We start from the raw sequence: 26881 nt of genomic DNA on the forward strand, positions 1-26881 counted from the left end.
CAGTGGGGAGGGGCCAGGAGAGATCAGGGATGCAGGACTGTGTGAGTTGTCGGGATGCTGGCTGATGTCAGGGATGCAGGATGTGTTTCCCAGGTTGCTGGCTGATGTCAGGGATGTAGGATGTGTTTCCCAGGGTGCTGGCTGATGTCAGGGATGCAGGATGGGTTTCCCAGGATGCAGGATGGAATGTCAGGGATGCAGGATGGGTTTCCCAGGATGCAGGATGGAATGTCAGGGATGCAGGATGGGTTTCCCAGGATGCAGGATGGATTGTCAGGGATGCAGGATCGGTTTCCCAGGGCGCTGGCTGATGTCAGGGCCGCAGGACGGGTTACCCGGGCTGCAGGATGGGCTGCCGGGATGCCGGCGGGCGGCGGCCCCGCCCCGTGGGCGTTCCCGGCCGGAGCCGGCGCCGCCGGTCCCGCCCGGCCGCAGCAGCGGCAGGAAGCGGCGCAGCGCGGCCGGGCAGCGCCGGGAGTGGCCGCCGGCGCCCGGGGACGTCCCGCGGGGCCTCGGCCGGGCCGGGAGCGCTCCCGGGGATTGCGGGGCCGGGAGCGCCGCTCTGACATGAGCCCGGCGGCATGGCCTGCGCCCGGAGGGACGGCGAGGCGGCCGGCGAGGCGGACCGCTCGCTGCGGCACATGCTGCGGGCCATAGCGGAGGAGCGGAGCCGCGCCGGGCTCCGGCACGACGGCGGCGGCCTCGGTGAGTCGGGCGGGGCGGGGCGGCGGCCGAGCCCCGGCGGAGCGGGGTGCGGGCCCGGTTCTCTGTCGGCACCAGCATCACCATCACCACCATCACCTGTTGTGCTCCCGGGCACGGCCCTCCGGCCGCCCCGGCCCCCGGGCGCATCCCCCGGCCGCTCCCGGGCGCATCCCCCGCTCCATTGTCTGAGCGCTCCCCAGGAATGCGGTCAGGAGCACCGCGCAGCCCAGCCCGCGTCGTGTTTGCCCCGCTCGGTGTGTTCGGGGATGGAAGCGGCGGGGTTTTAGTGCCTCTTGCCAATGCTCGCTCTCTAGAGATTGTGAGCCTGCCACCTCCCTGCTCTGCTCTGTGAAATGACTTCACGCTGCTTGCCGCGCTCTAGTCAGCGCAGGATGTTGTTGTGGCTCTTGCAGGTCGGTTCATTTTCTAAACCGTTCATTTTCTTAAGCTTTCCGTCTTGCTTATTTTCATCTCGGTTGATGCAAATTTCACACGGCGAGTCTTTTCTTTTAGCTTTTGGCAAAGCTTATGCTGTGCAAAACAGAAGTTTTGGCTTGAAATTCGGTCGACTTTAGGCAGCAGATTGGTACGGCAGCTCATTAACCAAAATCGTTCACATTAGGAAGCTCTTCTGACCAGGCTAATGAATATAAATTACTCATTTTTATATGCAGCAGTAGAGATCATGGAAATTGTTCTTCACATCCAAAATTTCTGCCTACCTTATTCTAAGCTTTTGTATAGCCAGGACTGGACCTGTGTTCTAAGGGGGTGAATATCCAGAAGTTCTTGTAGGGGCAGTGCTTCAAATGATGAAAACTGATACACAACACTGGTTTCTCTCACGGTGCCTGTATTAATGACTCCTCCCTCCTCAGCTTGTTTATAAGGCCTCAAAAGTCTCATCCATTTTGAGTCTTTGTTAAAAGCTCAGAATAAGTTCTCATTCAGGTTTTACAGGCTGTGAGGTTTGGATGAACATGGGGAATCTCTGTTTTTCTGCCTTTATGTATCAGTTTGTCTGCCAGTGCTTGCTATGGTCTCCCTGGGAAGGAATGGGCTCTCTATTCTTTCCTTTTGCTTTGCCACAGAGTGAAATCTTGTGTGAACAAAGAGAAATAATTCTTGGTTCTTTATGCCTTTTTCTGATAGAATTGGCTCTCTGGAATGTGATGTAGTGTTGAAAGCTACAGGGCCTAATAAAGTAAGTAAAACGTTGTGGCAAAGAAGTTGTAAACGAAATGGGGAAAAGCCCACAAAATTTAAATGCCTATGAGATTACATTCATTGGAAAGCTTCTGTCAGGTCCTGTTTGGCCATCTCATGTTTGAATGCACGATACAGACTGCCAGGAAGAGAAATATCACCATCACATTCTCCTGCTGAAATTAGGAAAGGGAAAAGCTGTGGTAGCTGGTAAGAAAGACCATGCAGAGATATTTCTTCTTCTCTGCTTGTGTCTGGGCACACATCCACAAGAGCCCATCATGAGACTTGCCCTGTGTGTCTGTCCCTGTGTGGAAATGTGCATTTTGCAGTGTGTTCCCTGCTCTCCAACTTTGTAGTTCCCGCCTGATGAGAGCTCTTTCCTCTGTGCTGTGATTTGTTGCCAGGTTAGTAAATTGTTTAAATACCTCCTTGTAGAAGCTGTAGATGAACCCAAGGTGTGATTCTGTGGTTTAAATTCATGCATGCTTGCACTGTACCAATGAATTCTGTTACAAGGCATGCAACACAGTTGGAATAGCCTGGGCTGTTCTGGAGTATGCTGGGCTCTGGCACACAGAAAATGTCATGGATTTTCCTCAAGTTCAGAAGTCATGAAAGTAGTCACAGTCCTGTCTGGTTCAGGTGGTTAACACACATCAGGTGTGGCACATCACCTGTGGGACTTCGGGACCTACACACCCACAGCTGGTTTTATGTTTGTGGTGGGGTTTTTTGTAGTGGCCATATCCTTCTGAGCTGTATCAGCAGGTGAAACCTGTTGGTTTTCAGTTCCCTTCAAATCAGCTGGCAAAGACTCCAGCAGTGGCTTTTCCCTGAGTACTGCTAATCCCCTAACTATAAAATGGGACTCAGTGGGTCATAACTTGGCCATCCTCTCTGTTGTGTATTTCCTAGAAATGAGCCCAAGGAGGAGGAAATTGCTGGTTTTGCTGACACTGAGGTTTGGTGAGAGGAGTTGCTTTGTTTCAAGAACGTCACATAAGCATTTGGACAGGCTTTGTTAAAAAATGTAACTCCCCCTGTGTGGTGGGTTTTTCTGTAATGTCCTGTTTGTGTAGTGTACAAAATGTAGCACTTCAGAATAATGACTCGTGTCGTTATTTACCGAGCTGGGAAGGGTGAGGTCTCTCCAGGAATTCTTGGCTGTGTCACCCAGTTGGACAGCTCTGGTGTTGTGCACTAAGGCCACTCTGAAATGCTGCTGGTTGCAACACTTGTGTGGTGAAATATTTCTCCTCCTGAGGGAACGCAGATGTGCTGTGTGTCTCCTCACCTCTGAAGTTACCTTTTGGCCAAATCCCTGAACTGGGGAGTGTGTTGTTTTTGGTGGTTCGTGACACTACTGTGTAACATTTTCAGATACTCTATTTCCTTGTCCTTCTGTCATTCAGTGACAATTTGCCCTGCTTTTGGAGTAGTAGAGTGGGTTTGGGTGGAGCGTGACTTTATTTGTGCTGGAATTTAGAATGAGTAAGAGAAAATAAGTGGATAGATCCGAACAATCTCTTGAACTGTGGCTGGTCTGTAATGGGGACGTGTAGTGAGAACTGGAGAAGTCGTGGAGATCCCGAAAAGAAGGTGAGTGCAGCACTCCACAGGGTGTGTTTAACCAGCAGCTGAAAACTGAGGTGTGCAACAGGAACCTGCTCCAGGTGCCAGCAGAGAAGCCCAGTGGTCAGGAAGAGTTTCTTGTGCTTGCTTTCCTGGTGGTCCTGGGGCTTGCACAGCTGTTGAGGAGAGGAGGGTGCACTTGGCACAGGAGCAAGGGAAAAAAGCAGCAATGTTCATCCTCAAAGGCAGGGGCTGCCTGGACTTGTTTGTGCAGCAGTGGCTGTGAGCAAAGCTCGGGGCTCATCGTGTGAGACAGACTGTCAGTGATTCATGGGCACATGGCCTCCAGGAGCAGCACCTGGGAAGAATCCTTCAGCCTTCCTGATCTCAGTGTTGAGGAGCACACATAATCACAGGATATGATTGTATCCAGGTCCTTTTATTTAGAGCTCTGGGAATCAGGGGTCCAGACCCAAATCTGACTCGGACACGGCTTTCGAGCTGAACGTATTTTATATTCTATCCTTATATAACTCACATATTAATTATTAAACTTAAATTGTTCTATTGTATGCATTGACATGAGTTTCTCATGATCTTTCTTAGGCCCCTGACCATAGTTTATCATGATTATTCTTACGATTAAACAGTAATTATATACTATTTAATTACTAAACAATCATCACATCTAACAATTATATCATTTATCATGTACTAGCTACACAGGTGCAGTTCTAGCAAGTACAAGTTCTTCATGTGCTTAGGGTGTTTATTTTTCCAGAGCCTACTAAGCTTATTTTTCCTTTTAACCCTAAATCCCTGTGATTTTAAAACCCTTTTACTATCACTGAGAGGAGGGGAGTGGCACACAGTAAATGCTGGTCACTGTGATGGAAGCACAATGCAGGTAAAGGGATGAAGAAGAGGGGAAGAAATTTTTTTGGGGAAGTGAAAGAGGTTGAAATGAAATATTAAAAGGAGAATTAATTTGGATTTGGAAGTACTAGATTCAAGCCTTAGCTTTTTCATAGTGTAGTAACTTGAATTAAATTATAATATTCAAGAAGGGTATAATTGTGTCTGTAACTTTGAAGGAAGCATATCCACAGTGTAGGTGGAAGTGTCTGCAGAGGATTTACTGCAGCACAGAACTGGTTTGACAGGAGTCACTTTCCAGCAGACACAAAACGTTCTTCGTTCTTGGAGTTGGTTCAGAGAGTTGTGGAGCCAAAGGTGAAAAACTACAAAAGCTGTAAAGCTTTTTCGTATTTTGATCTGTCAGTAACAAGAAGGTATGAAAATCACATCTGTCCTAACAAAACTTGAGGCGTGTATACAAACAAATTCACCAATGAGTTTGTTTTATTTAGAACTATTTGATTCCAGTTTAAAAAGACTTTTCTCTTAGTATTAGCACAATTTTTTGCCCTATTTATAAAGTTTTTGCAGCTAATGAATATGGAATGTTCACTAAAAAATGTATAGTCAAATACTGAGGAGGAAAAAAAGATACCAATGTAAGAATCTTACAAATAGTAAAACAAAAAAGTGTTTATAGAGTAGCTTCCTGATCAGTCCAAAAACATTCTAACCAGGAGGAATCTGTATTTCTTTTCAGGAAGAGTTCTAGGAAGTGCAAATACAGTGCAAGATCAGAACAGATTATTTAAATCAGAGTTATAGTAGATACTTTAAAATCAAAGTGATTTAACCAGTTTACCCTTAGGTAAATACCCTGAGGTATTGAACCTCAGATTTGTAGTTGGATAAAGATGAGCAAATAGCAAAGAAATAGCTTCTGTCTGGAGTGTGACAGATGCCACATGGATAATATAACAGACTCTCTTTTATTAGAGCTTTCATATCTTTTTTTAACAGTTGGGTTATTAGGTGGTTCTTTCATTTTAATAGAGATGAAGCCTTATGGGATTTTTCATGTCCTGCTTGGGAGTGTACATGCTCAAATAATCAAGATCAGACTGGAGGTGCTGAAGTAGAGAGGCAAGATTTTTCTTAAAAACTAGGAAAAAATCCAACACCACCACCCTAAAAAAAAAAAAAGTCCACAAAATACCTTCCAGAACATTTGGTTGCCTTACCAGAAGGAGCAGTTAAGTTTCTAAGGCATGGCATGCTGCTGTTCATTTTTGGATGCTAACAGAAGTTGCTGAATTCCCCCTCCCCTTTTTTATTAAAAAAAATAAAAAATAAAAAATTTTATTATTTGTGTCCCTCTGGGCAGAATTATGAATCCATAAGACTGATAATGGGAGCAGTCAGAGTATTTATGAATATTTGGGATGTAATGTAGTGTTGAAATGTTATGGGGCCTTGTAACTCATCTCTTATTTATGTAATACTGTAGCTCTAGTAACCTTAGGTGCTTAGTTTTGTTGTCCTAGTAGTGTGCTCTAAATCTTTAGTAAGTTGTAAATCAATTTGGAAGTCTGACTTCTGTTTTGGAATTTAAGATGGATGGGAGGTTTGTCTTAGGGATTAGGACAATCTTACCTATAAGGTTCAGGATGGATCTTTTAAAGATTTAACATTCTATTTCTTTGGATTCTTTCCAAGGAATGAAAACTGGAATTTCCTGAAGAATTAACTGTGTTGGTCTCCCCTCTAGCTGTTAGTGCTTGAGGTGCTGATCAAGAGAAAAGGCTCAGAGGATGCAGACTTTTCAATATTTTCAAATACACAGTGTCTGATGTCCAGCTGCATTTCTGGAAAACCAAAACCCTGCAGTTAAAGAGTTAGTGATGATTGTTGCATTGTATTTATCCTTGTAAACTGACTCGGTAGGATCAGGTAGCAGCTCACTGATGTTTTAAGTGTACCTGGAAGTGAACAATAAGGTAGAAAGAGAAAGTCTGCACAAAACCAATTCATGGTGTCAGGAGCCCACTGAATAGTGAAGCTGCTTTTTGCAGAGAGCTTTCAAAAGTATGTGAAACAAGCTGGTTTTGGTCTGTCTGCAGGCCATTGGGTTAAGCAGGATGAATTTCAGGGAATCAAAGTTGCTCTTTTTTGGGGGGTGTGTGGTTGTAAAGTGGGTTTTGATTACCTTTCTCTACACAGGAAATAGAATGCAGCCAGGATCCAGGAAAGGCAAATACAGCATCCTGCTGCTGTGGAGCTGTGGTCACCTGGGCACACTGCAGCAGCACTGCTGTTAGCTGAACTTAATCAGATGCACCAACAGTCCTGAGGAATTTTTTCCCCGAATTCTTTCTGTTTAAGGCACAAATTGTATGTGTGAAGATTGACAGGGTTTTCTGCAATTTCAAGGCTTTAAAACTGAAGTTTTTGTCATTTTGGTTTGGCTGGTCTCTGGTATAGACAGTGTGCTAGTACTATGCAGAAATTGAACCCTGAAAACAGTAATATTGTTTATCTTCCTACTCTGGTGGTTTCAGAGACATATTTCCTTAGGGGTGACAAGTTAAGTCCCTTTAGGTGAATGTAGTATTTTGCAGGCAGGTAATGTGTTGTGATGTGAAGAGCAGTTCATTTTGGAGCCATATCTGTCCTGCCACAGCAGTGTGGAAACAGCTACTGGTGCTGGTATTGAGGCTGCTTTTGGTGTTGCAGAATAGTTTTTGCATAATTTTCTTTCTTATCTCAGAAGGCAGAGCAGATGTCAGGCAATCATGAGTGCTTCACATTTGAAGAATTCTGGGTTGTTTCCAGGTACAACAGTTTGCTGAAGTGCATTTGAGTTGGCCCGATCTGCTGAACTTTGTCGTGTTTCCCTGTGGAAAATGACATCATTGGGCTTTTTGTTCCTCCTTTTTAGGCAAGATGTGCTCGGTGAGTCAGACTGAGACTGCCCTGGCTTTGCTGTTTGTGTTGAAAATCTTTATGGCTCAATAGTGACCCAGCTTTTCGTAAGCTCCCATGCAAAGGTCCATGTCAGGAATTGCCCTGTCACCACAGCCAGAGTGATTTCAAGTGTCAGGAATATTGTGTTGGCTGTTGCTCCCATTTTATCCATCTCTTGGTACTGCATTGTCAGGTCTCCTGTAGGAATATGGGTGAACACTTAGCTGGGGTTTCCTTTGAACACATGGAGGTGGAAGATAGATTACTTCTGATTATCTGTGTCTGGAAGTAACACAGGTAATTTTAGCTGCAAACTCTGTTTGCATGTCTGAACTGCCAAGCTTGGATGAAAGGCAGAAGTGTATTGGGAGTTCTTGGTCCTGCCTTGCAGGACCTGGTGTGATCAGGAGCTTGAGGAATGGATTCAAATGCTAGTGGAAGCTTTAGCTGTCTTTGCACTCTGAAGAGCTTGATTTAATTGCCTGTAGATGCCAAAACATTGCCAAGATGAGGGGAGTGTTTTGAAATGGATTTATAACATTCTACTAAGAGCTGTGAAGGATTTCACTGGAAATTTATTCCTCTGTGTTGTTGGAGAGCAGACACAGGAGATGTTGAACGTCTAGCAGTGCTACATTTCCAATAAGGGATATGTTTACTTAAAGGACCCTGAAAGGTGGGTTTCAAATTTCCATAAAACTCAGTGGTCTGTAATACATAGTAATAAAATAATAATACACAGGGAGTTCAGTATGAGTGAATAATCAGTCTTGAGGATTTGCATTTATTGCCTCACTCCTGCTTAGTGATTGCCTGATCTCATCCTTTCAGAAGGAAAGTAGCAAGTTCATGGCAGTACAACTTGGAGAGAAAGCTCTGTAAACCCAGGTGTCTTTCTGAATAATGATGATCCAGCTTTTTATATACTTTGTAAGAATGTTGAAGTACCTTTTTTGTTTGTTTGTAATGAGTAGTTTAATTCTGCCTAAATAATGAAGGTCTGAACAGATGACCCTTGTTTTTCATAACAAGTGTGACTAAACTCTACTCAAAGCATCGTTTGAACTGTTAGGAACCCATATTTTACATCATTAAAGGGGAAATTATTTCATCCTCTTTGATCTTTGAAATGAAAAGCATAGATTACATTATGCTGAGTTCTTTGACTTTTCAGATTCATTCTGGGTTGTTCTTCATCAGTGGCTTTTCCTTTCTTTCAGTTAAGAAAGGAACAACAATTTAAATGTTTGCGTTAGGTGCTTTAAGAATGACCAGAATAGAATGACAAGATTTTTCACTTTCTTCTGTTCAGCAACTGTCAGTCTAACTGATTTGTTGATAGATATTTAAGTAGTCATATGTCTGTGTATATTTAATATGATGCATTAATCCTGTGAGACAACAGAAGTATTTTTGAATGGAAGAATGATCCTTTTGCATTTGTTCTACATTTGAGTAGCATCCAGTTGCTCCTAGAAGCCAATGGGGAAAATGTGCTTGTGAGTCTCAAATGGAAAAATGGAAAGGCAGGCCAAGTGTGAGATCCCAAGTACTCTGCCACTTTTACAATCTTGCTGTCTTGAATTAATTTCTAAAGTAAGATTTCTAGGTATCTTCAAAATAAAGAGACTAAAAATTTAGACTTGCTGTGTAGAAGGCCACTCTGGCCTGTAAATAAGTTCTGCTTTATTAACAAGAAACAAAGAAACATGAACACAGAGTTGTCTGTGATTTTTTTGCAGCAAAAGTTCCTTTCCAATTTGAATTATTTTCTACAACTACCAGAAATGAAGAAAACTCAAGGTTCAAATTTTTTAGGCTGTATTCTTCTGAATGGGTCAAAAGGGGAAAATGAAGTGTAGAGATGTCCTTCCTCTGTCTCCTTCCCTGGTAAGAAACTTTGAAGGGAATCCCAAATGTTTCTTCAGCAAAATGCAGCGAGTAAAAATGTAATGCTTACCTCGTACTTGCTTGTCATTGTCTGTGAAACCTGAGGTTGAGGGCATTTCCTAAAATTTACAGAAAACAAAAGGATAGGGAGAAACTGGAGTTACTGTGGCTGTATCTAAAGCCTTGGTGTGTCTCTTCAAATGCAGGATCTGTGTTTCAGTGCTGTAATGATTGAATAAAAGAATATTAAAATTTATTTTCTTTACTTCTGAACTAGTAGTTGCCACATCAAAAGGCAGTAAACTGTGTAATCAAAACCTCAGGGGAGGATGTTTGCAAGTCCAGTGGTGAGCAAAGGCTGTAAAAGACATTGCCTTGTGGTGCTTGTGCTGAGGAATTTTCTAAGGCAGACTTTTCTCACATGCTCCCCTTGTAACTGTCATGAGATAGAAGAAGTGATTTCTCAGTGGGTAAAGGTTGTGACTTTCTCTGGTTGTTTATAAGCCATTTCTGTAATTCTTTTTAGCCTGTTGAGGGTGATGTGGTGGGTGGAGAGACCCAGGGAGGGGAAGGAGGGCAGAAGAAGCAGAGCTGAAGTGCTGAACAATGGACCTGTTGCAGGTTGGAGGCAAAAAGCTTCAGAGTCTCTCAGCTCTTTAGCCCAGGATTCTGTCCCCGTGCCCGGCTTGCTGTGACACAGCCATGTCCAAACCCTTCCAGGTCTGCAGGGATCTGTACCTGTGCAAGGCTGCCCTTGGGATGAGAAGGTGGAGCAGTGGTGCTGGTTACCAATGGAAAGGGATGGCATGTTTTCAGTAGCTAAAATACGAATGGAAGACTAAATTCCCTGTCCTCTCCCTCCCCTCTTCTGTCCCAGTAATGACCATTTCCACAGAGAGACAGTTTTTTTCTTGTTTCCACTTGTTTGGTTGTGGACTAAATGAAATTCTCGTGCCTTACTTGGGACTGTTAAGAACTATCCCTTTCCTCACACATATGAGGTGCCTGCAGCATGAAAACCTGGGGTGCTGATGGGGGGATCAATGGTCTCCAACCTTGCAATGCCTGCAGGACAGCCTGGGCATGCTTCCTTGGCAATTTGATGGTTTCACAGGAAAAAGCTGTTAGAGGAAACATTTTTCTTCCATGCATGACTGTGGTTTGTTTAAAGAGGGGGCCTGCATTTACCATAAGAGGAGATTTCACTGGGATGTAGGTGAGTGGGCAGGCAGTTCACTTTTATTTCTATCTAAACAGGTGTATTTATTGCCTTAGAAACCTGCATTAAAAGTAATAGCAGTGCTAAAGGGAGTGCTGCCTAACTCACTGAAATATCCAGGTGCTGGCAAAGACACTCAGTTTGTTGGACAACCCAGAGCTGAGCAACCTGAAGTGGGATTTTTAAAGGGCTGCTTTTTTTTGTTTTTAATTATTTTTTTTAAGAAATACGTTCTTCTTTAGATTGGTTGTCTTACGTGTGCATATCAGGTAGGGCAACCAGCTAAGAGATGGCAGTGTCAAACAAGAGTTTTTTTTAAATCTTGGCTGCAAGATAGGTGAAAGTATTGGTTGTCAGCTTCTAAAAGTGAGTGGGTTTGTGGTGTAGAAGGTAAGTGAGAATTATGGCTTCCACTGTAAAGTTGCCAAGTCCTCACTCATAAAGATGCTGCTGATGTTTCTAACCAGAAAAGAAACTGAATTTGGCAAATACCAGTCTGTGATAGTGAGTATGGATAGGAAATAACTCTGCTTCTCTGCCAGCTGCTGCTGTGATAAGTGCTCCTTCCTTCTGCCTTGACAGCAAGTTGCTAACTAGCAGCCTGGGCAAAGATAAAGTTCTGGGGGAGGTACATACATGGAATTATCAGTAGTCACCACAATCTTGGTAGTTTTGTAAGGCTGGAATACTTCTAAAATACAATTTGCTGGTTTTGCCTCATCTACCACAGTAGCCTCTCAGACAGGGCTTTGACAGTGGTATTTATTAAGTGTGAAAATAGGGACCTTGGATGTCATGAATTTACAGAAGCAGCAGTCTTTGATCAGAGGGATTGCTTTGGCAGAGAACAAAAATAGCATGCATTTTAGCAGTGAAAACACATATTTGTACTGTTACAGACCTGTTTCTGCATTCCAGCAGGGTCAGCGTGCTTTCTGAGTTGCCAAGTAACCTTTCCAGCTTGGATCTAGGTCTGGGAAGGTTTGACACTCTTGCTGGGTAATCCTGAGAGCAGCAGCAGGAAACATGTCACATTTGTCCCTCTTTCCCTGGATTTCAAGTGCCTGCATCCCATGGGGTTGCCTCTGATGAAGGAGAATGTGCACCCCTGCACTAAATCCCCAGTGAGGCCAGCTCTCAAACACAGCAGCCTTTTCTGCAGTCCTTTCTTATGAAAGGCATTGCAAGGTGATCCCTCTGGTGCTTCCCTAATGAGTGAATAAAAGCTGTCGAAGTGATGCTGCAGCCCTTTGGGAATTGCAATAGTTTGAGAGCTTGGTGCTGTTTCCAGGGAGCTGAACTACCACGTGCTTTGAGAGGCTGAAGTACAGCAAAGCAGCTGACAACTGTTAGATGAAAATGGATTTATTATTTCTGTGCACTGCAGTTCAGTAGCAGGTAACCATATTCTTTCAATTGCGTTGACCCTTGCTAGGATTTTGCTCAAAGTAAACTGCCACGTACCCATAAAATGCTCTCTTTATTTAGTGTTTCATACTGGCCTGTCATAGTTGATGATTTTTCTGTAAATTTATCTTCTAGGGTTACTTTTGTTGGCAGATATTTCTCATGTTATTATGGTTCCATTTGAATTCTACTTTTTCAAAGTGGAAATCAGTAGATGGTGCACAGAAGTGTATGCATTTAAATTATGCAGGCTTTGATTCAATGTTGAGTGTTAACTGAAATGATGGTTTCCTCAGCATATAATGTAATAGTAAAGAAGAGACCTGCAGGAAGATGTATGAACTTTAGGAGTACATTTTACAAATATTTTTTTAGAGGAGATTATGTTTGTCTTCTCAGCAATGATGCTATGAGGCAATTTTCTGCAGTGGAAGAAGTGCAGGTGAAAATGGAAATGGAGAATTGAAACAAATGTGGGTAAAAGAAAGTAATCTCTCTCCCATCTTCCACTTCTGAGTAATACAGAAACCATCCCAAGGAGAATAAAGCAGAAAACTGCAATGCCCAGAGTCCAAACAGTGAGGCTTCTTGATGCTTTTGTGCAATGAACACTTCTTTTCCTTCAGTATTCTCACTACTTTCATGAAATGAAGTGACATATAAGCAATGCTGGGTTTTTTATCAGGATGTGAAGAATCAAAGGGTCCAAATTTGAGGAAGCTCTGAAACCCAGCCAAACTTTCTGGCCAGTGTTTAACCTCAGTCATGTTCAGTTATACTTTTTCTCTATCACTTCTAGTGGACTTTCAAAACACTACACAAACATTTGTGTGTCCTTTGCATTTTGGTGGCCAGCATCAAGTGCTATAATAAATGACACTGCATGGCTGTTGTGTAAACCTTAGCATGAGCTGCAGGATCAGCTGTGTTGTTCTCTTTATGTGTCTTCAACTTAAATAATACATGAACTTGTGCTGGACACAAGGTCATTCTAGGCTGCTCTGCATGACAGGAAACAAAGGAAAAACAAACATCATAAATTTAATCAAAGTGGCAGATTATATGTGAAGTTCAGAAAGTGGAATTAAAAGTCTTCCAGAAGCTGAAGTTCTGAAGTGACCATAAGTACTTTAGAAAGCAGTTGATGATGTAGATATGTTATTGATATCTAGAATGGTGAGGTGAGTACTGGGCAGAAAAATCTTAATTTGGTAAGAAAATAGGAAGAAAAAAAGCCCCAAAACCAAAATAAAATCCCAAATCTGAAAGAGAATGCTTTCAGCATTTCACCACGGTAGTTGAGCTGTGGTGTACCTTCTCTCAGAAGGTAACAGCTCTCTGTGGGAATTGTTCTACTGGCCTTTGGCTGGTTTCTGTACCAGGAGGTGTTCAATTTGCCATAGAAAAAGCAATTAACAGAACCCCTTGGTGTTGTGTATTGTTCTGCTTTTGTTATTGCAGATGTTCCTAAAGCCACATTCAAGTTTACTTCTGTGAATCCCTTCTCTCTTGGGGGAAATTCAGTAAAACAGAAAATAGCAGAAAATAATTATTTGGGTTCAGAAACATCTGTACAAGATCTTTAAGGGCAAGGGAGGCAGCTGAGAAACTTGTGTTGGTCGATTGCTCTTCAGTGGCAAGGTTTTTTTCTCAGGTGGGAGGAGTGGTTTCCGTTGCTGATGCAGTGGGTTTTTATAAATTTAATCTTGGAAAATCAAAGCATATTAACTAGTGAGCTTTCCTGTGTAAGGTATTGTTGATAAAGATGTATTTAAGGTGAAGAGGTCTGGGATGAATTTTCTTAATGCAAAACTGTGCAGCTGCAGACGTGGCTGTGAAACTGGTTTGAAGTGTTGCCTGCAGATGCTCTAAGGTCCCCTCCCCTAGGCCTGGTGATGTGTCCCCTTGTGCACAAGCACATGTGAAATCTGCACTTTTGTTCTACCTGTGCACACGGGTTCTTCCTTTTAGTTGTGCTCCAGCTCTGCAGTGAGGTATGAAGAGCAGGGAAGAAGAGGAAATGCTTTTGTGGAAAGGCGTGTTTGTACCCCAAAATTTGTTGCATCAGAAACTGCGCCCCTGGGTTTCGCTGAGTAGCAAACATCATCTTCACAGAGCAAGTTGGTACTGCCTAGTTTGGGAGATGTAATTATTCCTGTGTTCAGTGCAGCCCAAAGTGCAGAAAGGTGTGTGGCATTTGCTCATTTTTAATACTGTAGACTTGAAAAAGTTCAGAGAAGGGCTGTGGAGGTGCTCTGGGGATGACTTTTGTACAGGGGAACTTGTCTAGCAGGGTAGGGCTTGTCAGCCTGGCAAAGGGAGGCTTCAGGTCCTGTGTGCCACAAGGTCCTTGTGAATAGATGCTGTGGATACAGTGTGGAGGCAGCAATTGCTCACTGGGCCTTTCTGGGAATAAAACCATTGCTTAGAGTTGGAAATTGGTAGGAAAGAAAACCCCTGTTGGTGATGAGAGATGGGGAAGACTGATTCAGTGGTCAGAATCCAAAGTTACTGTGGACTACCAATGCTTATATACTGCTTTAGGACAACTAGTAATGTTTGCTACAGTGACTAGGTTAAAATCACATACAGAAACCTATGCATATCACATCTCTTGCTTGCAGAGTTTAATGAAATTTTCTTTTTCTGGCAAATCAGTCTGATTGAATCTTCTTTTAATCCTCAAAGTTCTGTTTGCTTTTGCCAGGGCATCCCGTTATCAAATCTCTTATGCTAATCAGGTCCAAAATCCATCATTTGTGTTGTGTCCCAATATCTCAACAAACCCCCAAGCCCCTAAAAAATTCCCAAACCAAGCAAAACCAGCTCCTGTATGGCAACAGCTGCGGGTTTCATGGTCACAAACACCTGCAGGTTGTGAAAGTCTGGGTGTGTCCAAGGAGATGATGGGCAGGTGAGAGGAATGACCAGCCTGCAGGAGCTGCCAGGGTCACTGGTCTCTGGCACAGAAACACTGTGAGGGTACCGAGGAGGAGGGTGATGCACTCCTGCATCATCCTCTGCTCCCTCCTGGCCATCTCCTGGGCTGGCTGGTCAAGGCACAATACTGGGGTAAACAACCTTTGGGCTTGGCTCTTCTTACATGATGGTTTTGTATGTCTTGCAATTAAAAGGAAAGTGTTCTTCAAGGGATTTCCTCATCAGGAATGCCCAGTAGTAGTGTTTCTCTATGAGGTGTAATACAGAGAGAATTTGAAATATTTCTTCTTTAATTTTGTACTATGCAGTTTTTGATTATCTGAATGTAGCTGCTTTGTGGTGTTTGTATGCTGATCTCTTAGTAACTCTGTGGAGTTACTGGATATAAAACTTTGATCATTAAACCCAATGTAAGACATTGTGCTGCAGAAAAATACCCCAGTGTTAAACCCAAGAAACTCCTAAGAGAGAAGAAAAATAAGCTCTTTGTGTCACTGTTTAATTAAGCAATGCAGATCCAAGTGCTGGCAGGGAGGTGGTTTAGGAAGAGGTTAAACTGCAGTTCTGTGGTTTCCTGTCAGGACACTCCAAGTGGTGGTTCCAGATACTCACATTGATAACCAGTGTCTAAATAGGCCCTTGGTGTCTTTCCTGTGTTTCCATGGATGCTCTTAGGCTCATCTCTGCTTACATTAGAATCATAAGCTACATACCTGAGAGCATTTTTGACAAAGAATAGCTTAAAGCATGTTTCTCATTAACTACAAATGAAATACTTGGAAGGTATTTATTTAACTGATGCATCTCTATGACAGGATGACAATATTGCCTTATCCTGATAGATGGAATAGTCAGGCAGGGCTGCAAAAGAGTTGGTGATGGGGGCACACAACCCTCTTCTGGTGGTTTTTTGACTTGAATTTTCATGCCTTCTGTACAACCTGGATAATTTGTGAATGTTGTGGGTTTTGTTTTTTGTTTTTTTTTTTTTTTTTATTCAGTGTCTAAATAAGTGAAAGAGTTCCTTCAAAATAGGCAGGTACTATGGTTAGATCTGTCTGGCTCTGCTTTCACTGTTTTATCTCCTTCTGATTAAACTCTCTTTCTCTGATGGTTTAAGTGTGCAGAAGTGTTGTGCCTCATGCCCCTTGAGCTCCCCTTTGTTGCTGAGGAGGTAATTAAACTTTTGGGCCCCAAAAGAAATGTTGAAAGAGACCTTTCAGGTGATGATTTGTTAAGCCCTACTCTGTGTGCTTTGCCCTCCACTTTGTGTTCTCCAGCTGGGGAGCCTTGCAAGGCCAGAAGCTCTTTTGGCTGCTTTTTTCTTCTTTTGGGCCTTTCCTAGGTGGGCTAGAGCCATCTCTTACACCTTTTTTATCTCAAAGTACTGTATTTTTTTTTTTTGCTTTTCCTAAACTTTTCCTGCAAATTGTAGAACTGGTAGTTGTGTTTGAGGATTCTCTTCACCCTGAGCCTTCCTCTTCCCATCCCAAAAGTCTATAAATAACCACTGGGGCCAAGTTAAGTCCTTAAATACATGAGACATGCATTGAGTGTTTGGAACTTTGACTGGCAGGGCTGTCTGTGCTCTGTGGCACAGCAGTAATGACCAGTACCAAAAAGGACTGCCTGGTTTTATGTTCATTAATCTTGCTGTGGTCTGGCTCTAATCCTGGGTAGATGCATAGAGAAGAGGCAGTTTCTGTCAGGAGAGGGAACAGTTAAAACAGTAGGAGCTGCAGGAAAAACTCCTTGCAGAATATTTGGCTGAACTCAGAACAAAAATTAAAAGTACAGTGTGAATTGCTTAGAACTCTCATTTTGTCACCATGCTGAGGTTGTTAAGACCTTCATTAGTGTTTCATTAACTCCTAAACATCTAAGGATAGTTATTTTACAGATGATCACTGTGGCAATGTTGGATGAAATGAGTTTTATAATGTTTCACAATGAGGAGTATCTCCTGGCAGACCAAAGAAATAAAAGCAGAGCAAGAAACATTGTCTAGCTGAAATTATTGTTCTTCTAAGCTCTGAGTGGTACATGCTGAAAAAATTATTACCCACTGAATGAGAAATCTTTTATTCTATTCTTTTGAAGCAAAATAATAACCTGACACTTCCTTTTATCCAGTGATTTTTTGAAAAGCATTAAAAAAAATAAATTCACAATTTCCTATATGGATATGAAGTCAGTTCCCAGAAATGAATGTTCAGCATAAAAACCTAATAGGTGAGAAGAAAGACATTTATTGCAAAGCAGTTGGCATGAATTTTACTTTTAATGAAGATAAAATACATGTAAATGAATAGTTACAGTAATTGTTGTAGTTAGGATTTGTTAATGACAAAGGTCTCATAATTATATAACCAATGTTGGGTTTATTAAGATTTGTAGTCTGAACTCTTAATTCCATTTTATTCTTTTAGAAGTGTAATTTGCTAGTGGAGGAGCATTTTCAGGAAGCTGACTTGCTACATGCTCTCAACTGTAGATGTTTCCAGTTTTCTTCTTGGCAAAGCTGGAAGGCTTCACGTGAGAAGCTGTAAATGACCAAAATTGCTGTAATGTGGGGATGTAATAGTTGAAGGCATTCCTGAGTGGACATACTGGATCTGACAGTTTCTGGCTTTAAATTGTAATAGATTTTCTCCCTCTCAAGTTTTAAGAAGTTCTGGTTACAAATAAATATGTTTTGTCTCTTTTTCAAGTTAATGCAATTTAACAGTAGATTTTAAAGGCTATTTCTTATGTGCTGTTGCACATCCTCTCTGCTGCTACTAGAATTGAATAAAAGCAGCCCTTTTGCTGTGCTTTGGCTCTTTTTGCCTTCAAGACGAGTCCTTTAACCACTGCAGTCAGAACTGTCACAGCATCTTTAGGCTGGTTTTAATTACAGCAGAATCTGCCAGCATCTCTGAAGCATGGAGAAGAGTTTTACATCTCATCAGCTGTAGGTGGGCTTGAAATTGCCAGTGATCCAATGTGGCTCTAAGGGTTTCCAGGGATTTTCCCCTGCATTGTGCTGCAGTGCTGAAAGAGGTTCAGTGCTGCAGCACTTTTGTCTACAGGTTTTCTGTCTAAGGCTGAATCCGTGGAATCACTTTGTTCTGTGGTCCCCAGCACGGGTAAAAGTGCACACAAAGTCCTGGTATTCTACCCAGTTCTGTTCTCCTGCAGGTATAACCACCCAGAAATGTATAGCATATATATTTAGCATATATATAGCATATAACCACCCCTAAATACTTAGGTGAGCACAGTAAATTCCTGTGGTTTATAGCCTGAAACACACCTGATGGTGTCAGCAGCTCATGGACAGTTTCTCAGAGTTTTGCATGTACTGTAAGAATCTAGAAGTGATTAATAAACCCTTTTTTATAATGCTGGGTTTAGGTAACTTGATTGTGCATTATAAATCTAGGAGTGCCTTGCCTAGACTAATTTTGTTTCCTTGTCTGTGGAGCAAACCAAAGCAATGCATTTCTGAACACTAGAGCACTTTCAGAGATGGTTCTTACAGAATGTACGTTCATTTTTTTAGTTTTTCCTTTGTCTTTCTTAGAACTTCAGAGGAACTCAGGACAATCCTCTTTCCCCACCTAATTAAGGTTGAGAATTCAGGTGCTCTAACCCCATGAGATTTAAAAAGTTTCTTTGGGACTATTAGTTAATGACGATGAACGTGTGCCATTTTCTGCTCTTTGCTAAATATAGAAGCAGGACTGGGTCACGGTGTCCTCGGCTGTCAGGGGTACCGCAGGAATTTTCTTAACCAAGTTGAGCTTTGTCTTAGCTGCAGGGATTTTTGCCTTCACTATTCCAGCTGAGGGTGCTGCTCCTGAACTTCGTGGCTTTGAATTTCCAGCCTGCATATGTGTCAGTGGCTAGTTTGGAGCCATTTGACCTTGTGTCTGTGAGGATTGTCCTTAGACCTGAAGAGTTCTTTTCCTCTTCTTGATATTCCTGTGTGAATATATAGACCAGTGATGATCCTGTCCTTTTTTCAGACTGGTTTTGTGAGTCTGAACACACTGGAATCCACTCTTGCATGCTCTCAGGTGTAACTATTTGCTGTACACAGTCCTGCTCATCTGTGCCCTAAGGAGACACTCCCATGATGAAGATGCCCAGGATCCTGTATCTGATCTCTCCACCACTCGATTCCATTTGTCCACTGGAAAAAAAAAAAGGATAATCCTTAGATTTAGTGCAGATTTTATTCAGGATTGCACATTATGTTCATTCAGGATTGCATGTTACGTTCCATGCTGCTTTAAGTAATTGAAACTACTTCACTGCAGTAATGCAAATAAAATAATTTCAGTGTGGTTTATAATTAACCTGCACTGGGAACTAACTATTTTGGCCTTTTTCTGTTCTCCCTTTTTTAAAATCAACTATATACATATTTTCAAATATTGTCCTGCTTGATGTTGATTAATGTATTCTCTGCATGGTCCATCAGTGGATTTTTATTGTGGTTTCAGTATTGCTTTTTTATTTAGTTTGAAGACACTTCATCTTTTTCTTTCATTCACATACTTGTCTCCAAAAATTTTGAAAGTCTAATCTCCTGCCCACCCCAGTAATTAAAGATTGGAAGAAAGATTTTTTTTCTGGCAAATACTGCACATGGAGTGAAGTAGGAAAATGTGCTGAAGACATCTTGTAAAGGATAGGTGTTCTGGTGGAGGGGTTGGCAATTGAATGTGTGTACATATACCTCCACCTGTCTTGCTGTCTTGTACATAATAACCATCCATTATCCCCACTATCTATTTTAGTTTTTTGTGGGTTTTTTTTTTGTCAGCAATATAATTATTTGCATTTTTTATTGTTTCTCTCCCCACGTTTAAAACAGCTTGATTATAACAGCCAGTTATCACTCAGTAGGGCTTTGGGGAGGGGATGCAATCACTCCATGGAGTAGTAATCAGCTCCCCTGTCACCAGGCACAGGACTGTGTTCTCTTCTTATCTTTAGCAATACAAAAGGTGCAGCACCCTTTGCTTTTTTAATACAGTGAGAGCTTTGAAGAGTTTCACAAAATGAGATGTCACCTCTACTGTGCCTCCTTTTCTTGGGGAGAGGCCAACTGCAGTGCTATTGCTGATGCTGATGTCATTTGTCTCCTTGAATAAGACTTCGTGGCATCTTCCTCTTCCCATTTCTGTCCTTCTCCTGCCACTTTTCATTGTGTAATTGGGATCCAAGGCTTGTGAACTCATCGTTTCCTTGAGTTGGATTTTGTTCCTTTGTCAGAGAGAGGGTGAATTACAGTCACAGGTACATTCTTGTTTCTGTGTATCGGTTTGAGGAAGGCATCAGCTGTTAGTTCCTGAGGGACTGGCTGTAATCCCCCAAGACCCCATAAGAAACCTGTGGGCACCTTGTGGCTTCAGATCAGTAATTGCAGCATGTACTGTCACCACCTGTCTGTGACAGTGCTTGAGTGTGGCTTTGACGTGCTCTTCCTCATGCATTGGCCCTGCTCTTCTTCATAGCAGAGGCAGGCACATTCTCCTCTCTCTCAGGACTTTTTCATGGAGCAGCACAGAGGAAAGAAAGAGACAACAATTTCTGTTTCTGTTCCCTGTTTTCCCATGTGGAATGTGTTTGGAGAATTGTTTACCTGGGGTGAGTGCTTGATTGGATTCAGGTGAGGATTGTTTGAGCCTGGTGGCCAATCCAACCCACCTGGGGCTGGACTCTCAGAGAGGTTCACGAGTTGTGAGTTAGATGTGGTAGTTTGAGAAAGCAGGCTTGTAGTTTTAGTATCTTCCTTTATATAGTATATTAATGACTTTTAGCATAGTTATAATAAAGAAATCATTCAGCCTTCTGGAGTCAGACATCATAGTTTCTTCCTACTGGGTTCACATACATTTACAATAAGCCAGGGTCTGCCCCTGGGCCCTGGCCTGTGCTTGTGGGGCAGATTGGTTGCTGAATGTGCTTGACAATATCCCAGGATAGCCTGTGGGCTCAGGCCAAGTGATAGCAGCAGGTCTGTGCACCACAGAACAACGTAGAACTACAGTTCTGGTGTCGTGTTAGGCACAAGCAAAAGTGACATCCTCATTCACAACTCTTCTCTCTCCTTTCTTCTGTGCCTCTTAGGGTGTTTCAAAGATGACCGTATTGTGTTCTGGACTTGGATGTTTTCAACGTATTTCATGGAGAAGTGGGCTCCCCGGCAGGATGACATGCTCTTCTACGTCCGTCGGAAACTCTCCTACGTCACTGGGGAGAGTACAGAGGGTAAAAAGGTGAGTAATGGTGGATTTTACTTGGGACGCTTTAGGTAGCGTGAGATCTGGAGAATTGCAAACCAAGGATAAGGAATTCCAGATCTGCTCTGTCGGAATCTGTGGTATTGATGATTCTGAGATTGTAGAAAGTCTCTGTCTGTCAGCCCCACTGCCAAAGCAGAAGCCATAATTGGTCTGTGCTGTTTCAAGGTTGTTTATTCTGTTGATCTCTCACATGTTCTGCTGCCCTGCCCAGCTCTGTCCTGCAGGGCAGTGTGTGGGGCTCTGCCCTCAGTGGGATGGTACAAACATTAAATACCAGAAACTCCCTGGGCTGGATTTACAATAACGTGCCAATATCTGTCACCCACGTTGGACAGTGTGTCCCCAGCCTGAACCAACAGAAAAATGCCAACACCACAGTGAGACATGGAGGGCATGAAGAAGGAGAAAAAGGACAAGACACACCCAATTTCCTCCATCTAGTCCCCATGTGAACCCCTAATCTAACTCCTAAAATTTGACTTTTGAACCCGTGCCACACTTAATTATTACTGATATCAAACCCTCAGAGCTGGTAATTAATCCTGTAAGATTGAAAACTCTTTTCCATGGACAGAGATCACAGACAGTGTCTCTGGGGCTCTGTCCAGGGGGGTTCCTGACCCCTGCCAGGGTCCCAGACCTGCCAGGGCAGCCAGAGGGAAGCCCTGGACTCCCACACTGCTCACCACAAGTGTTACGCAAAACTGATCCATGAAGAAATACCACGATTAAGGTTGTGAATGCCAGGTGACCCTGTCTTGGCAGGAGGGTTGGGCTGGGTGATCTCCAGAGGTCTCTTCCAATCCTACCAATTCTGTGATTCTGTAACTGCAGCAGTGTGTGTACATGAGGTGTGCTATTATAGACTTGAGAAAATCACAAAACTTGCCTGCCTCTTTGGAAAGCTGATTTTTGTTCTGCCTTTTGGTGATGATACTTTATAAACTCAAAACACAAGTCTGTAGGAAGAGAGAAGAAAAGGAGAAAAGAAATGGTCACACAGGTACTTTGTGAAGAAAACTGGCTGAGATGACCAGAGTATCAGGAATGAACATCTGTTGGGTGTACTCAGTAGCAGAATACAAGCAGCCTCCTGGAGCTGGGACACAGTAATGACAAACAGCAGAGAAACTGCTGTATTCTCATAGGCTACATTTAAGACAATGTGCTCCTCATAAAGAACTATTGTTCTGTTCCTTGCAAACACAGTCAGGTATCCTAGTGCTGCTGCACAGGAGTTTTCCCATGAGAGATCTGGGAAACTTCTTAGCATTCCATGGCAGTTTTCATCTTAGGTGGGGGAAAGAGAAGCAAGAGGTAGAATGGTTTTACTGGGAATTAAGGTTGGTGGCTGTAGGAAGTTAAATGGAGGAGGAAAAGACCGAGATTGATTTCCTGACACATGGAAGTAATTGGCACTGTTGTTGAATCACAGGTATTTGTGCCTGGTGTCTGTGGAAGTGTTTGTAACCAGCTATACTCTGGGCTCATATGTAGTGGTGTAAAGATCCACAGTTGTCAGCTCCCTGAGAAAAAGATTCCAGAAGGTTTTCCCATACTTTTGATGAAGATACAGAAAGTTGACAGAATTATCTTCTTTCTTCTCTCTGGCACTCCAAGTTCCATCATGACAACCCCTAAGGAGAAGATGGAAAAATATGGTTCTTTCTCTATCAGATGAGTGGTTCAGTCTTCAGCTAGTGTATTTGGAGCTTTACGACTTGTGGAGGAAACTTCCATCCTGATTGTTGTTTCAGTGACTATAAAAGCATCCCTGTTGCACATCAAATTATATTATGGCTTTATTCAGCCTGGTTGTTTAACCTCTTGTCCTTCTCAACAAGGAAAGTGAATCTCAGAGGCAGCCTAGTTGCTTAAATCCTTTCACAGACTGCTGATCAATCTGTTTAACTGATTCATTAGCTTAAAGTGTCTGAACCTCTTGTGAATAGGTGACAGTGACACAAACCCTTGTATTTGCTCTCAGAGCATTATTTAAGCTTTTGAAAAGAACCATAAATGATTTTTATTTGTGAGGAGGTTGTGTAAGTGGTGGTTACCACAAAATCAGCGTTAGTGAATTGTGTGTGGTAACAGCTGGGATGGGGAGTGGGCCTTTATAGCACACACAGCATTTTGTAACTCCTGTGGCTGCCTGGATTTTGCATGGCTTCTGAGAATTGAACCTTTCCTGTGACTTTGAAGTACTTCAGTTGCTTTGTGAAACTTCATAGTTGGTGATTCATTGGTACTTGTTCAGCTGTCCTCCTGTTTGATTTCACTTGACTGCTTTGTAATTCCAACTCCTCTTGTATCTGATTTTTTGAGCCTGCCCAGTGCAGTGAGACACCAAACAACTACTCCTACACATCAAATTATGACAACATGGATTTTTAATTTACTTTGTAGTGTTGGACATTCTTCTATTAAAAATGATGCCAAAATGCCAAACCAATATTGTTAAAGGGGAGGGAGATGGAGACTGGTATCTGTAGGAGCTGGATGGAAGTGCAAACCTCCTTGCCACCCACCAAGCTGTGCTCTCATTTAGGTTTCCAGGGGTAGACTGAAAAGGCAAATGAGAGTTCAGAGTTTTCTGGAGACATTTATGACTAGAACAGGAGCTGTGCTGTTGGCTCCTGCTTTATGCCAGGCTGAGCCAAATGGTCTGCTGACGATTCCTTCATGGACCACATTGAGGATGACTTTGTAGTCTGGGTGTACAGTGAAGCAAGTTCATTGTAGTTCTTCCACAAACACTGCTACATATGTGCTCTGTGCTTAGCTGGCTGCTGCAGGTTTTGGCTGAAGAGTGCTGGCAGAGGTGGCTCAATGCCATGTCAGCTCAGAACATTAGTTTATGTTCATGAAAATAAGATCTGTGCAGCTTTGAGGATAGCAATCATCATACTGATGGCAGCAACAGAAGGGGTTGAGTGGGGAGATGCTGTTTGTCTGAATGCTGACAGTGCTGGTGTGTGTTGGTGTCATTTCCATGCCCTGTGTGACAGAATGGAGCAGTGGGGAACAAGTGTCAATGGATCCAGTGGTTCTCAGGCTTTGGTCTGAGTTCTGGACAGCCTGAACTGTCTGATTAAAAGTAGCTCCTGCTTGTGGGTTTGGGTTTTTCTGTGCTTACTGGAGCTGGAAGAGTGTTGGCAATAACATTTGTTTTTAAATTGAGGTGTAATAGAGGATAAGCAGAAAAAAACCCGATGGGATCGAGATTAGACGTTCTGCTCAGTTTTAAGACTGAATGAGAAGGGCTTTGGATGCAGCTTAATCACGACAGCCTGAAGTCATAAACTGTACCATTTGGTATGTCCATTTGGTGCTGGTGGTAAACTTCTCTACCATCATCAATTTTATTTTTAAAGGCCTTTTAAATTATCTGCTTTGCACTCTGCATGGTCTAAGTGACTTTCCATTTGCTTCTCCTTTCCTTCCCACCAATTTCTAAACTGAGCATAAATGGGTGAAACATCAATTAAGCTCCTAAAACATGAATGCCAGGGCAGAACTTCCATATTGAATTCTGGGCTATATCTACTACACAGACTCTTGGATCCTAGAGAAGTACATTTAATTCTGTCTTTTCTTGGCATGTCACAGTAACACTCTTGCAGTTTTTCTTGACAAGTTTTGAAAATACATCTTCTCTTGGTCTTCTTAAGCAAAACCACAGACCCCCCTTGTATCAGGTTCTTTGCAGACCAAGGCACTGTGTAGTGTAGCTTTTATCAAGGTTAAGGAATTTATTAGGGTTTAGTAAAGTGGAATCCCTTTGACTTGTCGCTCTTTATTAAGTCAAGACTCAAAAACAGCTTTGCTGCTGCCTCTCATGCCAGCTGATGTGACCTACTAGAAAATGTAAGCCCTGATCCTCACCTCCAAAGGGTCTTGGTCATTGCAGGTTTGAAAGGTTAACATGGTTGGATTTAGGATTATGATTTTAAACTGCTGTTAGGTCAAGGTTGATTATTTCTAATCTTTCTGTAGAGAGCAGCTTTACTTTCTCCTGGGAATCCAAAAGATGCAAGTATGCAGTGTTACACAGCTGGGAAAGAAAGATAAAACTTCAGTGATAGACCAGCAAGTTGTATTTGGCCTTTCATTGTGCCTTGTCACTTGAAAAGGTGCCATATCTATAGAGCAAAGCAATAAAAAAGATAAACGTAAGATATCCTGGACATATGTTCTGAGCTTGCCTGGATATTGGAGTAGTTCCTATTTTCTTCAGCATCCTATGAACATGGAGGAGCAGAGTTGCTGCCAAATGCACAGGATAATCATTAGGCCTGTTAAATCTCCAAAAAGCTTGAGCTACTGATGTTGAGACTGCAGCTTCAGAGACAGAACTAAACAGAGCCATGGTTCACATGTTCTGTACATCAGGACCTGTGACTCAACAAATACTGCTTGTGGTGTGACCAGTGAGTTTCCCAACCTAAATTATTTCAGGCACATGACCTGCACAGAAAATCACAGGATTTTCCTAACTGAATCCATAAATCAATGTCACTGTCTGGCTGCCTGGAAGATTGAACTACCTGAACTCAGCATATAATAAAAATACAGGTTTTAAGGATATTTCATTGCTGACTCTGTTCCAGCATTAAGTGTTTTTTTCAGCACTGCAAGCAAAGAGGATGTCTCCAAAAGAACTCTATGCTGTACTACATGACAGTCCCATGTCACCACCCAAATGCTGAAAACAAATGGCCAAAATTTATTACCAATTAAAAATAAAACTAAATCTTAAAAACACCTTCTCCCCACCTCTCCCTTCTTCCTGGCCTTCTTTCCTGTTTTTTTCTACCTATTCACCCCTCTGGCAACACAGAGTCATGGGGAGTGAAGGTTATGGTAAGTTCCTCACACATTGCATCCATCTCTTTGTCCTCAGTGTGAGGGCTCATCACGCTCTTTCCCTGATGATCTGGATGATCTTTGTGGCTCTTTTCTAAGTTGGCATATTTTGGGATTTTGTCTTCCCAGGGACTCCTATGCCAATGGAAAATAAGCAATAGCTATGGTTTGGACTGTGTTGAGCATTAGTGTAGCGACATACTTGATTCTGAGGGATTTTGTTAAGAGAAATATGGATATGCGTGCATCCCTGATTTTATTGATTTCATTTTTCCTGAAGCATACCTGTTACAAGAAATAAATTAAGCTCCTGTCCAAAACTGGGATGCTCCCACACAGAGAGATTCTGCCCTTCTTCCCTGTTTGCCTACACATCCCGTGTTTCCCCAGTACATTTCCACACAAAGCCTTGCATTGTCAGCAAATCCTGATCCTGACGGAAAACTAGGAAGCTATGTGATGTACAGCTTCTGATTCCAGTTTTATGTTTGGAAATAGGTACCTCTGAGTAATAGTTTTCAAAGAGATGTGATGTTCCCTTAGCAGGTTGAAGTTGAAGTTTACCGCAGAGATTCTAAGAAGCTTCCTGGCCTGGGAGACCCTGACATTGACTGGGAAGAGAGTGTCTACTTGAACCTCATCCTGCAGAAGGTAACGCTGATGCTTGTCTAATTTTCACTATTTATGCAATTTAGCCTTTCAGAATCTAGATGAACCTAAACTGAGATGTTTATTATTTTTCAATGGAGTCCTAATAGCTTTCTACAAAAAGCTTCAACTGTATGCAGTGAAGCTAGGCTGAGTTTTATGCTCTGTAACAAAGTTTTGCAAAAGGAAGGCTTCATCCAGTTTAATGTTTTTCAAGAATGAATGAGATGTAGCTAAGCAGCATTTCTACTAGAGTTCACTGGTACAGCTAAGAGAGAAGAGTGTAAATGCAGTGTCACAA

The 26881-nt window shown here is 42.5% G+C and overlaps 1 protein-coding gene across 3 annotated transcripts in view; it reads left to right on the forward strand.

Annotated features, from left to right (window-relative positions):
* The first annotated feature begins 508 nt into the window (after nt 1-508).
* Nucleotides 509-26881, forward strand: part of KIAA0930 (KIAA0930 ortholog) — a 48890-nt gene continuing 22517 nt past the window's right edge. For 2 of the 3 annotated variants that reach the window (XR_013339985.1, XM_021529917.1), the window contains exons 1-3: nt 509-705; nt 20888-21036; nt 26476-26583. Coding sequence is in view for 2 of the 3 variants with exons in the window: in XM_021529917.1 (XP_021385592.1) it covers nt 582-705; nt 20888-21036; nt 26476-26583 (381 nt within the window). In the remaining variant the exon portion in view is untranslated. The remainder of the gene's footprint in view (nt 706-20887; nt 21037-26475; nt 26584-26881) is intronic. The other variant, XM_031503669.1, reaches the window with a different exon arrangement.

Source organism: Lonchura striata, chromosome 5 (assembly GCF_046129695.1).
Source record: "Lonchura striata isolate bLonStr1 chromosome 5, bLonStr1.mat, whole genome shotgun sequence".
NCBI classification, from domain to species: Eukaryota; Metazoa; Chordata; class Aves; order Passeriformes; family Estrildidae; genus Lonchura; species Lonchura striata.